This window comes from Thunnus albacares, chromosome 14 (genome assembly GCF_914725855.1).
Source record: "Thunnus albacares chromosome 14, fThuAlb1.1, whole genome shotgun sequence".
In the NCBI taxonomy this organism is placed as follows: Eukaryota; Metazoa; Chordata; class Actinopteri; order Scombriformes; family Scombridae; genus Thunnus; species Thunnus albacares.
The window spans coordinates 29,536,945-29,550,000 of NC_058119.1; the positions used below are offsets into that span (position 1 = coordinate 29,536,945).

The window sequence follows — 13,056 nt, forward strand, 5'->3', positions numbered from 1 at the left end:
CTGGAGTCTCAGATCATAGACGACTGTGCTGACTACTGAGATAAAACTTTACTCATCGACTCACTGCAGACAGACCTCTAACTATTTATACACCCATAACACACAGACAGCACAGCCTGGAACATATAGAAGAGCTTCAAAGGTGATTATTGATTTGCGTTTTTCATTTATTGCCTATTTTTTACAACCTAACTTTGTGGAGAGGAGAAGAAGAACAACAGGTTATGGAGAGTCTCTCGGGAACACAACAAATAACTTTTAAAATATCTGTATGAAACAAATATTCATATTAAAGCCACTATTTGTGCTTTGTCTATTTGTACTCAGGCACATCCCTTGTTCCTACTATGGAAGACATCACGTTGTTCTTCAAATTCTCTTTAATAGATGTTAATAGATGATAATTTACAAGACATAACGAGGAGAAACCAGAGCAGCAATCTGCCTCAAATACTCAGCTGATTCCTCAAAACCCCAAACAAGAGACGACCCTGTTCTCTGTCATGGTAACGCAGCCGGTCTGGTCTTACTGGAACCAGTTAACAGGTCAACGATCGGACCAGCGCCGCACGTCAGATTGAATTTCCAAAAACGTCGCCGGCCGGCGCTCTGAAGCCACCGCGAGGTGTTTGTCATGAGATAATGTTCAAGAACAAAACAGTGAGACGGATGTCAACACGTAATTAACGTCAAACGTGTCATTCAGAGAAGAGTCACATGATCGCCGCGGGCAGGATGCTCATAAAAAAACGAACACGGAGGAGACGAGAGGAAGAAAAGAAACAAGACTTTCATGTCACTTACTCAAAAAAAAACAACAATCCTAAAATAGATTTCACATATGTCATTTCTAAACTATCGTCCAGCTCTGGTTTTAATTAGCGGCGTCTCGTTAAGCCGGACGGGCAGAGACACACAGCCAGAGACAGAGGCGATGATGATGTCATGAGAGACGGCTGCTCAGACGGTGAATAATGGAAGGAACCGGCGGGACGGTAGTGTGACAGCAGCCGTTACTGGGACGCTATGAGCACATGTTGTGATTCACCGCTGGACGCTGTGTGGCTTCGTATCAGAGTCTCCTTCAACCGAGTCATGAGTCACGACGTTTGAGCCGCCGGGTTTCCCTCCGCACATTCACTATGATTTACTTCCCCTGTAGGATACGTTCAAAAAAAATAAAGGTTTTAATTTTGCATCCTAACACAGACCTGTTAATATCTCAGCTGTGACGTGTGAAGCAGCGTCTTAATTCTCGTTAAAACAAAGCTGAGACTCATTTTATTTTATTTCGGGGGGATGATAACAGTCTCTGATGGAGGGAATGAAACCGGCGAACGTCACGGTGCCTTGCTCAACCCACTGAGCGGAGACGAGTAATGATGCACAAAGAAAGACAGAAGGAAAGAAAGAATAAAGTGGAGAGTTGAGGAGGAGGAGATTGACAATCCCAGCGCTCCCATAATCCCTCCTGATGCATTGATATAATTTGACATGTGACCTTGTGTGTGTGTGTGTGTGTGTGTGTGTGTGTGTGTGTGTGTGTGTGTGTTAATCCAGACACGCTGCAGACAGAAAGCGAGAGATTAACAGACTGCTGGCTCCACACACTGGACTGAATAATGAACATAAATAAATATATCAAGCACTGTTGTTGCCACGGTGATCGTCATACGTGAAGCTTAGTCTGTTTTCTTGAACATTTGTGCAGAAACTCTCGTATCACGTGGAAACTGTTCGCTAAAATAACCTCACTGTTAAAGGACGAGTCTGTGATTTTATTGTCGACAAATCTCATGTTTGATTTACTGATAAATATTATGAGTTTATCCAAAAACACATCTTGTGTCTCATTATTTATACGACTGTAACGAGATCTGATAACCAGAAACATAAATGATGTATTTCCAAACATTTCTTTATCTGTCACACTGATTTTTTTTTTTTCTAAATATCTGTCTCCCTTCTCCCCCCACTGGCAACACACACACACACACACACACACACACACACACACACACACACACACACACACACACACACACACAGGCTTGTGGCTGGTGAGGTCGGCAGAGCAGCAGGCTTTATATAACCCAGTTGGCCCCCCAGACCCTGCTGGGGTTAAGTGAGGACAGACCACTACAACACAGACAGTAACACACACACACACACACACACACACACACACACACGCATACACACATATATATATTACATGCAAACAAACACTGGAACATACACACATGCAGACAGGCTTCTGCGCACACACACACACACACACACACACACACACACACACACACACACAAAGTGCTTGCATCTCTCTCTCTTTCACACACACACAGTCAAAGAGTGGAAACTAGGCTGGGATGTCCTGTTCATTTCTGGCCTCTCAGCCAATCACAGCTCAGTTCCGCTGCAGAACTCTCCAGGCTGTCGCCCCCGGTAACCCGCACCAACTGAGCCGCTGACTGCGTCGTGCGTCTGTGTGTGTGTGTGTGTGTGTGTGTGTGTGTGTGTGTGTGTGTGTGTGTGTGTCGTATGCTTCACCCTCTTCAGACGTGGGATTACACAATGGGATATAATATTCATTACAACAGCCGACACGGAGCATCTCTCCGCTTTAGGAGTCAGTCTGTACGTTACCACGGCAACACAAAGAAAGCTGTAAAGCCGGATAGAGAGATGAAGTTAAACCAGAACATCCGGATTCTGTTCCACAAGTAAGAAAAACCTCATTAAACCCACCGACATGTTTAACCACACTAAGAAAGATCCAGAACAGGAACAGAGACAGTTTGTCGTGTGTCTCGCTGCAGGTTTAGAGAACTACGCGAGTTTTCTGAAAAACCATCTAATATTGTTGTTTATTCAATGTTTATGTTTTTAGCTGCTTTTAACAAACATCGTTTCCCATGAGTCCAAGAGGTTTGCGGGCTAGACGCATGGATGTATAATAAGAGCTGGATAGGGCGCCGCTGCAGTGGCCACTCGTGGTATTGCAGCGAAAAATCCCCCTGAGGCCCAAAAAGGGTTTCCCCCATAAACCACCTTTATAAAACAGACGTCTGTAAAACTGTTGACAGAACTAACTCTTTCTATTATGATCTTTTGATTCACGGAGGTTTTATGTTTGTAAAACTTTCCTCGAGCCGAGAAAAGCGATTTAAAAATCTGTGATGTCATCACAATGTAAAGTCTATGGACCAGAGGGAGCTTGTGGGCGGGGCCAGCGGGGGAAACACTACTGCGTACATTCAGTGGGCTGCACAACACGGAAGCAAACCAGGGAGCTAGAAACTTTTTTTGGCGTATGTGCCAGGCGAGCAGTTCCTATTGGACTGAATGGACGCCATTTTTAGTCCGGTATCCAGCTCTGATGATACATCCATGGCTGGACGTAACGGCTCCACAGAGGAGACGAGTCTATGAACGAGTGGCGGCGAGTTTATCTATCTGTCCTGCTGTAATAACAGCAGGACAGATACTTTACTCAGCTCAGTTTACAGCTGCAAACAGCAGCAATGACTTCAGAAGAAAACATCGCAGAGTTTTATGTATGTGGACAAAACCAAGTTATGGCGACCGAAGTATTTGCGCTTGTAGTTCTTTTAATGGGAGCTGTAGTTTTTCTGTGCGCACAACTAAAATGTTTTTTAAACTTACAAACTAACAAAGGTTTAACTTCCTGATAGCAGCTGCTGTCGTGGAGGCTGAGAACGTGGAAAATAAACACTTCATTTCTTTTTTCAGGATGACTGATGACAGAAACGCTAAACGTGGAGCAGACGCTAACAGGAAGTGATGTCATGACAGTGGTTTCCTATACAAACTCCCTCCATGAGTTAACATTTTGTCAAACTGAAACCGTTTCATTCATTGACAGATGAGCTGATTTAAATGTAGTTTATATTGTATAATTTGAGATTTTGAAAGCGTGTTTACTTTTGGACAGTAGAGTCGACCTCCGGTCACTTTTTCTCCTTGACTGACATCAAACTCTGCAGAACATTTGCAGTTCTCTGAGGGAAGATTTTGCATCAACGTCAGAATTTAAGAGATATTATATTCTGGTGCAAAGTATCAGCTTCCAACTGCAGATATCAAGTGTCCACAAACTGTCAGTGTTCAGACTGTTAACCATCTGCAGGGAAGGAAACAGTCATAGAGTCAAGACAGCGTCCAACATGTGAAGTTCACTCTTTGCATTAACACTTCCTCTACATGTGGATTCAAAATGACAGAGATATTCTGAATAAAAAATCTAATCTAGATGTCTTTGTCATCATTTTGTGCATAATTTCATTCACATTTCCCCCAAATTCTGCCTGGTTTACTGGGAAAACTTAACATCTTCACTATAGTTTAACATTTTATAGACTGAATTATTAACTGAGAAACCGGGCAGATTAATCAATAATGACAATAATCATTAGTTGAGCTTCTGTAGTTTGACACTCGGTAGTTTTGAGACGTGAGACGATGTGATGCACAGAGCAGGTTCGATTTAAATCAGCAGACAACAACAACAACAACAAAGCCATTTATTGATATGAATTATTGTCAGTATTCAGATAGTTGAGATGTGAGATGTGATGGATTTAAACACATCTGGTGAAGGTGATCAGTCAGCTACAGAAAGATCACTCTGGTTACAGGGATCTGACCTTTGACCCTTGAACCCAGGTCATCCAGGGGGAGGTGGGCAGGTGTGTGTGTGTGTGTGTGTGTGTGTGTGTGTGTGTGTGTGTGTGTGTGTGTGTGTGTGTTCACTGTAATCTTTGGGAAACAATCAGTAAACTGATCTTCTTGATATTTCTGAGAAGCTCAATCAATGAACCAATCTGTTCGCCTGCAGCCCACACTAAGCCCCGCCCCCCTCACCCTCGACCTGTGACCTCATGTCCACCCATCTGACCGACGGTAACCTTTGACCTCAGAGCGCACACACACACACACACACACCTGGATACACAGATTCACACAATGCAAACAGTTTCACCATCGTCAGGAGTGTGTGTGTGTGTGTGTGTGTGTGTGTGTGTGTGTGTGTGTGTGTGTGTGTGTGTGTGTGCACGCTTCCTGTTTCTACCAGCTGATGGAGGAGAGAGAGAGAAACAGAGAGGAGGAAGAAGAAGTGATGATGAGATGAGAGACTGATGTTCTTACCTTCGACTCAGATCTGCTACGTGTTCCTGAAGCCAACTGCTGCTGGCGGCTGTAGAGAGAAAGATGCGTTCACTGTACATCAGATAAAACAGTTTAATAAAACACAACAACGGTATAAATACAAGACTTGGAGGTCCAATTAGAGCAGAGGGCCCCAATCTTTTCTGCACCACGGACCGGTTTAACGTCAGACAATATTTTCACAGTGCAGCGGATAAATACAACAAACTAAAATGATACGAGCAGCATAAAAACTGTGGTATTTTCTAAATATAATAATAAATCCACCGTGTACTTGTATGCAACTTTATTAGCAGCGTCCTCGTGACATTGCGACAACAACATCACATGAGTAACATCCTCTCTGCCCCCTAACGCTATCTGGTCGCTATGGTAACATTTAAACATGCCTTCAAAATAAGAGGCATGACCAATACCAAATGACCTACGGACCGGTACCGGTCCACGGACCGGGGGTTGGAGACCACTGGTGTAAATGATTAACTTGCAAACAAGTTGTGATTTCAAGAAACGCTCAGAAAGACATCAGCAGTCTTTCTTCAGTAACGTTGCTACATGAACTTTGTCACTGAAACATCTTTGATACCTGACAATAATGATTCTTATATTATCCAACAAAACCTACAATAGAGACGGAGCACAATTAAGTCCCGCCCACCTCAGAGGGGAAAACAATTCATTGCTCTCCATTGACTTTGTATTCTATGACGGAGCAAACAACAGAATAATACCTGAAAGCTGCTGTGTGGTGCCGTGACTTTAATCCATCAGGTCTTTTTCAAAATAAAACATCTATAAGTTCAGACTTATAGATAATAAATAAAAGGGAAATAATGTAAGTTATTTATTCTTTCTGTGCGGCCCGGTACCAAATGACCTACGGACTCTAAATACCAACAACAACAAACAGAAGCTCCTGAACTTGTGGCAGCTCTCAGGGTCCAGCTGACGAGACGATCTTTACTAGTGTAAAAATACATTTTGGTAGAAGCTGTGTTGATTAAAATAGACGTGTATCTGTTCCACAAATGACTGAAATAAACAATAAACATGTTCTGTGTAAACAATAGACCTCATCCTTAAAGACCTGTCTCTTAGAAAAGCCTTGTTCTTGGACTTGTTCATTAAATTAACTTTGTGTTTATGTTAAACTGAAGAAAACAAGAATAAAAACCTTAAAAATGTGACATGAACAGAGTCTTTCTGCTGCTTCCTGGATCGACTGATACTCGTCTGCTTGTGGAAACTAAGTCGTCTCAGAGACGTTCTGCTGAGGAGAATAAACTCCTGACAGTCGGACATGAAACCGAGGAACTGAGAACATTTGCAGTTTCAGACGGACGGAGACACGAGAACAGAAAACATCTCTCTAGTCCGACGCTGCATGAAATATTAAGACACACAGCTGTTTCATTTCACAGCGACGCCTGTCCTCTAGATTCAAGCATCGTCTGGAAGTCTGAAGGCTGCAGTTTAACAGAGAAGAACCTCAAACCTCAACATGAAGCTGCCTGTGATTCACAAACGTTCTTAGTTTGCTTTTTTAAGCACATTTAACATGAAAACATGTCAATAAATGACATGAAACAGTTTGTTTGCACACATTTTGGCTAATGTGCTGTCATTTATGTTCTTATGTGCTTTAAATCATATTCTACCTTTGTTGTTTTTCATGTATCCATGGTTACGATGGCCTCTTATATCCTCAAACGCAGGAAGTGGAAGAAACCAACTGGGTGAGCCAGAGGGGAGTCTGCTTTTTATTTTAGGTTTTCTTTAAGTTTTGTTGTTTTTGCTTGACAGTTGGATTCGTTGTAAATAATTTGATTTGAATCTTTCTTTGCATTAAAGGAGACATGAGCTGCTTTTTTATTTCCTGTTCTGATGTCGGATGTTAAACAAGGTCAAAGTTCCAAAACTCAAGGTGAACGTATGTAGAAATGCTGCCTGCAAGTCAAAAATCAGGGCTTCAACAGGCTCTAAACACTCCGTTTGCAATGTTTTTTCTACCTTGATGACAAACTGATGTCGGCTCGTCACACAGCCTTGGTTGCTAAGGTGGTTGCTAAGGTTTTTCCCTGTGTTGTTTGCATTGTCAACTTTTAAGTTCTGAAACTCAAGGTGAACATATGTAGAAATGCTGCCTGCGAGACAAAAATCAGGGCTTCAAGCTGCTCTGAGTACTTTGTTTGCAACGTTTTTTTCTACCTTGCTGACGAGCTGACATCGTCTTGTCGCTCATAGACGGTCGTCAGTTCTGTAACCTTGGTTGCTAAAGTGGTTGCTAAGGTTTTTCCTCATATTTCAGATGTGATTCAGCTCCAACATGTACGGATGGATTTGAGAAGTTGACATTTGGAGTAAAGAAGGAGAAAAAGAAGTGAAATCCTGCTACTATAGTTTGTTTACGTAGCCTCCTTGAAGCTGACCAATCAGAACAGAGTGGGCTCATCAGGAGGCCTTAAAGAGACAGGAGCTAAAACGGCCTGTTTCAGACAGAGGCTGAACTGAGGGGCTGCATAAAGGACCAGTAGAAGAAAAACAAGGAGTTTTTTAACTGGAAATCATGCAAAGATATTCCAGTAGAGCTCCAGAATATAAATATAGAGCTGGAAATATGCAGAATATGAGTCCTTTAATGTTGATTTGTAGTATAGAATTCATTGTGTGTCTCTAGTTTTCTTATTTTTTGGTGTTTTTTGGAACAGTTCCTCACTTTGTTAAGTTGAATTTAACTATCAGCTACTTTCTGAGATACTATTCTACACAGATCTCTTATTTTTGATCCCACAAATCTGATTAAACTCTTTAAACCTGGAGACGAGCAGGGTGCAGTCGCCCCCCCCCCCCCTCAGCGCTGACGAGGGATAAAAATACGAACGGATCGCCCACTCGTCTTTAAAAAAAGATAAGCGCTCTCTCTCGCTCCGCTGCGTCGTCCCCACCTTTAATGTTTGACGACGCCGCGAGTCCCGAAGGCTCGGCGTTGGGTCAAAGGCCCTTCACATCCCATCCTGCTCAGACCCGAGTGTGTGTGTGTGTGTGTGAGAGAGAGAGAGAGTGAGAGAGTGTGGGGGGGGGGGGGAGGGTTGTGTTTGTTTTGCTTGCAGGGTGAGTCAGTCTAAACAAACATTTTAATGGAGTGACTTATTTATGATCTGTGTGTACGAGGAGGGCGTACGATGTTTGTGAGTGTGTGTGTGTGAGTGTGTGTGTGCGTGTGTGTGTGTGTGTTGGCATGTCTCCCTGCTCGCCTGGCCCCCTGGCACACTACATTTCCACTGTCTGGAACATGGTTGCGTAATGCACTTTTAGTCTCGCTCCAACAGAGAGAGAGAGAGAGAGAGAGAGAGAGAGAGAGAGAGAGAGAGAGAGAGAGAGTGTGTGTGTGTGTGTGTGTGTGTGTGTTTGCGTTTTTGTTACCTCATTAGGACCTTTTCAGGAGTCCTCACGGGGACTAAAACCCCGTCCTAATGAGGCAAAACGTCATTTCTGGTTTCCTGGCTGCGGTTTGGGGTAAAGTGTGAATGGAGGTTAGGTTAAGGTTAGGTTAAGGTTTGGGTTAGGTTGTCCACAATGAATGGAAGTCAATGAAACGTGTGTGTGTGTGTGTGTGTGTAACGAGTGAGAGATATTGTGTGTTTTTCAGCAAAGTTAAGTGCCTCTGTGTGTGTGTGTGTGTGTGTGTGTGTAGTTTTACCCCCCCCCATCCCCCCATATCCCAAAATGTCAGATGTTAAGTGATGTTGAGACTGCTCCGAATGCAAGAGCAGACAGCTGACACACACACACACACACACACACACACTGACCTCATTTATCAGTAGACAGTTCATACAGATAGTGAGTCAGCTGGAGAGGAAGAGGAAGAGGAAGAGGAAGAGGAGGAGGAGGAGGAGGAGGAGGAGGAAACGAGAGGTTTTTGGTTTTGTCCCTTTATTGAACCGTTGTGAGGAGAAACCAGACGACTGTCAAATCATCAGTTAAGGGTGAAAAAAAAAAATAGAAAAACAAAATAGAATACGACAAAATGTGTCAAATGAACACAGGAAGTGTTTAAAACCCCCCCCACATATAAAACAGCCTGAATGTGACTGAAGGTCTGAATTTTATAGGATTTTAAATCTCAATATTTAAAAAATATTTTAATAAAAATCTTTACACAGCTGAGTGTGTGACAGGTGCGACTTTTGTCCCTAATTTATCTTTAATTTATCTTCCTGTTTGACTTATAGAATGGGTTTAATATATTTGATAACACTGTAAGATTCATAATATATCATTATGTTTGCTCTTAATTCACTTGCTCTTTTATATTTTTTGACCCTTGAAGAGCTTTTCAGTTACATGGATGTTGCTTAAGATGCTTTGAGTGAGTTGAAGATGCTCATCAGTTGGACCCAGTCTCTCTGTCCTCTGATTGGATGATTGAAGCAGCTCCGTGTTGTGATGCTGCTCATATATCTAATGAAGCTCAAACAGACCGAAACGTTGTGATATAATAAATATTCCAGCAGTAAGTGAGACGGACAGAATCTTGTAAATCCGAGGTGATGAAGCACAGATGTGGACGGTTTATGTTCATCATGATCCAGCGGTGAGGTTGCAGATTTCCGGGTCTCCAGGAAATGAATGTAAGTCAATGTGAAGTCCTCTGAAGTGATGGAAACATGAATGCGTGTGTGTGTAAGTAACCTTTGACTTTAGGTGTGTTTTGGAGTTTATATATATAGACGTGTGATGGAGAGTATTTTCACGGAGGCGTAACGACTCACTTTTCCCGTCTGCGTGGTATTTTGATGACCAGCACGGAGCGAACGGTGGGAGGAGAGGCGCAGACACGTGGGAGGCCACGTCAGACAACTTTCTATTCAGCAAAAGTAGCGTCTCATGTTTTATCCTTGAAACACCGTTTCCATCGGTCCAATATAATCATATAAACACGCCTCCATCTGTGATGTCATGACGCTCTGAACCATCCAGACGTTTCCTGAAGAAGAGCTTGTTTAAGCTGTCGTCATCACGTTTAACTGTGATTGGCTCAGCTGTCTCAGAGACTATGAGAGCAGTGATGTGATTGGCTGAGAGAGTATTTAATAATCACCACACCTGCTGATCTATATTCACCATCACTCAGCCTTTCTGCACGTTGAACTGCTGCACATTCATGAACCAAAATAGCAGGACCGGGACCTACAGCGCCACCTTGTAAAGTCCTATAACTTACTGTTTTGTCTTATCTGATCACACAGGTGTGTATTGATTAGGGCGGGACTTTCCTGGAGGACTTTTGAGGAACTTTTGAGGTTAAACCTGCATTTCAACCAGAGGAACCAGGAAGTAAACTCAGTTCTTGGTGGTAAAAACGTCCAGTCCAGATTCACTCTGTCTCTCTACTGTGAGGTTACACAGTTTAAATAATCAATAACAATAATCTTCAATATTCAATATTTCTTAATGTGATGTGTTTTCAAACGTAGGATTTTCACTTTTATTAAAATGAACGAGGGGAGTCGAATCAACGCTGTCGATCAGATAAAGTTTATGCTGATAAAACCGTTTGATTCCTGTCAAACTTTGATTTGATTGTTGCTGCCAGTAATTCATCCCTTATTAGTTCAGCTTCTATGAAATTAACACTGTGTTGCCGATGTTTGATGTGATCAATGATGTGGCGGAAACACAAACATTAGTTCATAGTTTCCATCCTCAGAGACCATCCACACATCCTCACCTTCCCTCTGGAAAACACCCTCAACAGTCTGAAGACAGTTTGTCTCTTAAATCTCAGCATCTAACTTCGACTCTAACAGTCCCTTTTTGTGTCTCCACAGCTGCTCTCAGCGTTCTGGTTTACTGGACGTGTTGCCGGTTTAAATCCAGCTCATGTTGCATGTCAACCCGCTCATGTTGCATGCTCTCTGCATGTCAACCCGCAATCATATTTCCTGTCACTCCGTGCTGCCAAAATACCCCCCAAGAAATAATCTTTTGAAAATAATGTGAAAAACAGATATTGTAAAAAAAAAAAAAATTTTTTTTAAACCATGCAACTGTGTTTGGTTTTATAACTTATTGATTTCTGCAATTAGGACTAAGAGACTAACCTCTGATCCCTCTGCTGCCGTTTGTGTTTTATCTACTGACAAAACAGTGAGCAAGCATTTCATTTTACTTTCATAATCCCCCCAAAATATAAACACAAAAGCCAAATTGTCCCCGTTCCCCAGTGAGGGCGAGGATTACCAAACCTCAACCGTCCAGAGGAGAAACACAAAAACACACACAAAAAGCTCTCAATGCACCGGCTCTCTGCATCTCATCACCACTATTAACTGGGAGGAAGGAGGAAGGAGTTTACTGTACCTTCTGAGACGTAGGAGAACGGTTTGTTCCTGACGGACAGCAGAGTCAACAGGTTGAAGAATAAAGCGACGAACGTCCCGACCAGCAGGCGGCCGCTGCAGAGACAAAACAGAGACGAGTGTGAGACGACATCACAGACCGGTGGAGAGAGAGAGAAATCAAACGTTACCAACATAACATCATCATTTATATTTGATTTAATTTCTTCTTCCTGTTTTGATGGGTCCATTTAAGTGGGGGGGGGGGGGGGGGGGGGGTTCGGAGACTGGGGGGGCTGCGCTGGTACCAGTGAGAAATGAAAAGATGATCCAGGTGGTTGAGTTTGAGTGTTGAAGGTTTTATCAGACACCAAAACACTGCACAGGAAATACTCCGTTCACACTGCAGAGTCACCTGACAGAAATGTGTGTTTATATGTATTTAGTATCTTGACAGATGACGTTGCAACTAGGAAATAGGAAATATCAGCATCGGCGAATTCTGGTGAATTTTGCTGATTATTAGAGGCCGATATGTCGCCTTCTCCTCCGCCGCCTGACTGCGCTTCCCCTGACGGACTGTTCGTACACTTCACTCAGCTGCCCGTCAGACCTGCTGCTTCTTCTCACTTTAACCTGAATAACAAACCGGGGCTCGGTGCTCCGGTTGGATCCACATAGAGAGCCGAGGCTAACGTTAGCTGGGAGGCTAGCAGAGGCTAGCTGGCTGTGCTTCCCTGCTGGCTGTGCTAACACTCCGCTAGCCTCCCAGCTAATGTTAGCCCCGGCTCAGCCCTGGTTTGTTATTTATATTTTGTTCGCGGCCTGCGGAGGAAACACCGGGACCGTCGGGGAGAAACAGTCCGGCTGCACAGATAGGAAACACCTCAGCTGACAGGATGTATCACTCTGTTTGAAAAAAACCCCCCCCATCTTCTTCTTCTTTTTGGTTTATAACGGCGGTTGGCAACCAGCGTATTAGATGCATTACCACCACCTTCTGCTCCGGAGTGTGGACCAGAGATTAAATCCTACACATTAATCCTGTCTGTCTAATAAACTCAATGAAAACTCTGCTGCTGCTCCCACTTGGCAGGTTCATTAAAGTTTTAATGCTGAGCTCCTGAACTCCGGTCTTCCTCAGTTCTTCCTTCATATATTGTCTTTCTTGATCATACTTAGTACAATCTATGCTTGCATGCATAATAGTCTCCTCAGCCAGCTGGAGAAAAATATGTGCATATATCGGCAATCAGCCACAATGAGTTGGAAATCGTGCGTCCCTAGTTGCAACACATTGCAGCAACAGTTGAGCCTGGTTCAACTTCCTCATTGAAATGAATGAGCGGTCTGATAAACTTATATTACTGTAAATTGTGCATATTTGTTTTCTGGATTGTCGGTCGGACAAAAACAAGAGATTTGAAGCAGTCACATTAGACTCTGGGTGGGATGATGATGATGGGAATTTTTCACATTTTACAGACTGAGAGGTTAAAAAGAACCAATAATAAACACATGA

At 43.0% G+C, this 13,056-nt stretch overlaps 1 protein-coding gene across 1 annotated transcript in view; it reads right to left on the reverse strand.

Moving 5' to 3' along the window:
* Positions 1-13,056, reverse strand: part of slc30a6 (solute carrier family 30 member 6) — a 64,016-nt gene that overhangs the window by 9,087 nt on the left and 41,873 nt on the right. The window contains exons 9-10 of the mRNA XM_044372188.1: positions 11,557-11,651; positions 5,170-5,218 (exon numbers count right to left, since the gene is read on the reverse strand). Coding sequence (XP_044228123.1) covers positions 5,170-5,218; positions 11,557-11,651 — 144 coding nt within the window. The remainder of the gene's footprint in view (positions 1-5,169; positions 5,219-11,556; positions 11,652-13,056) is intronic.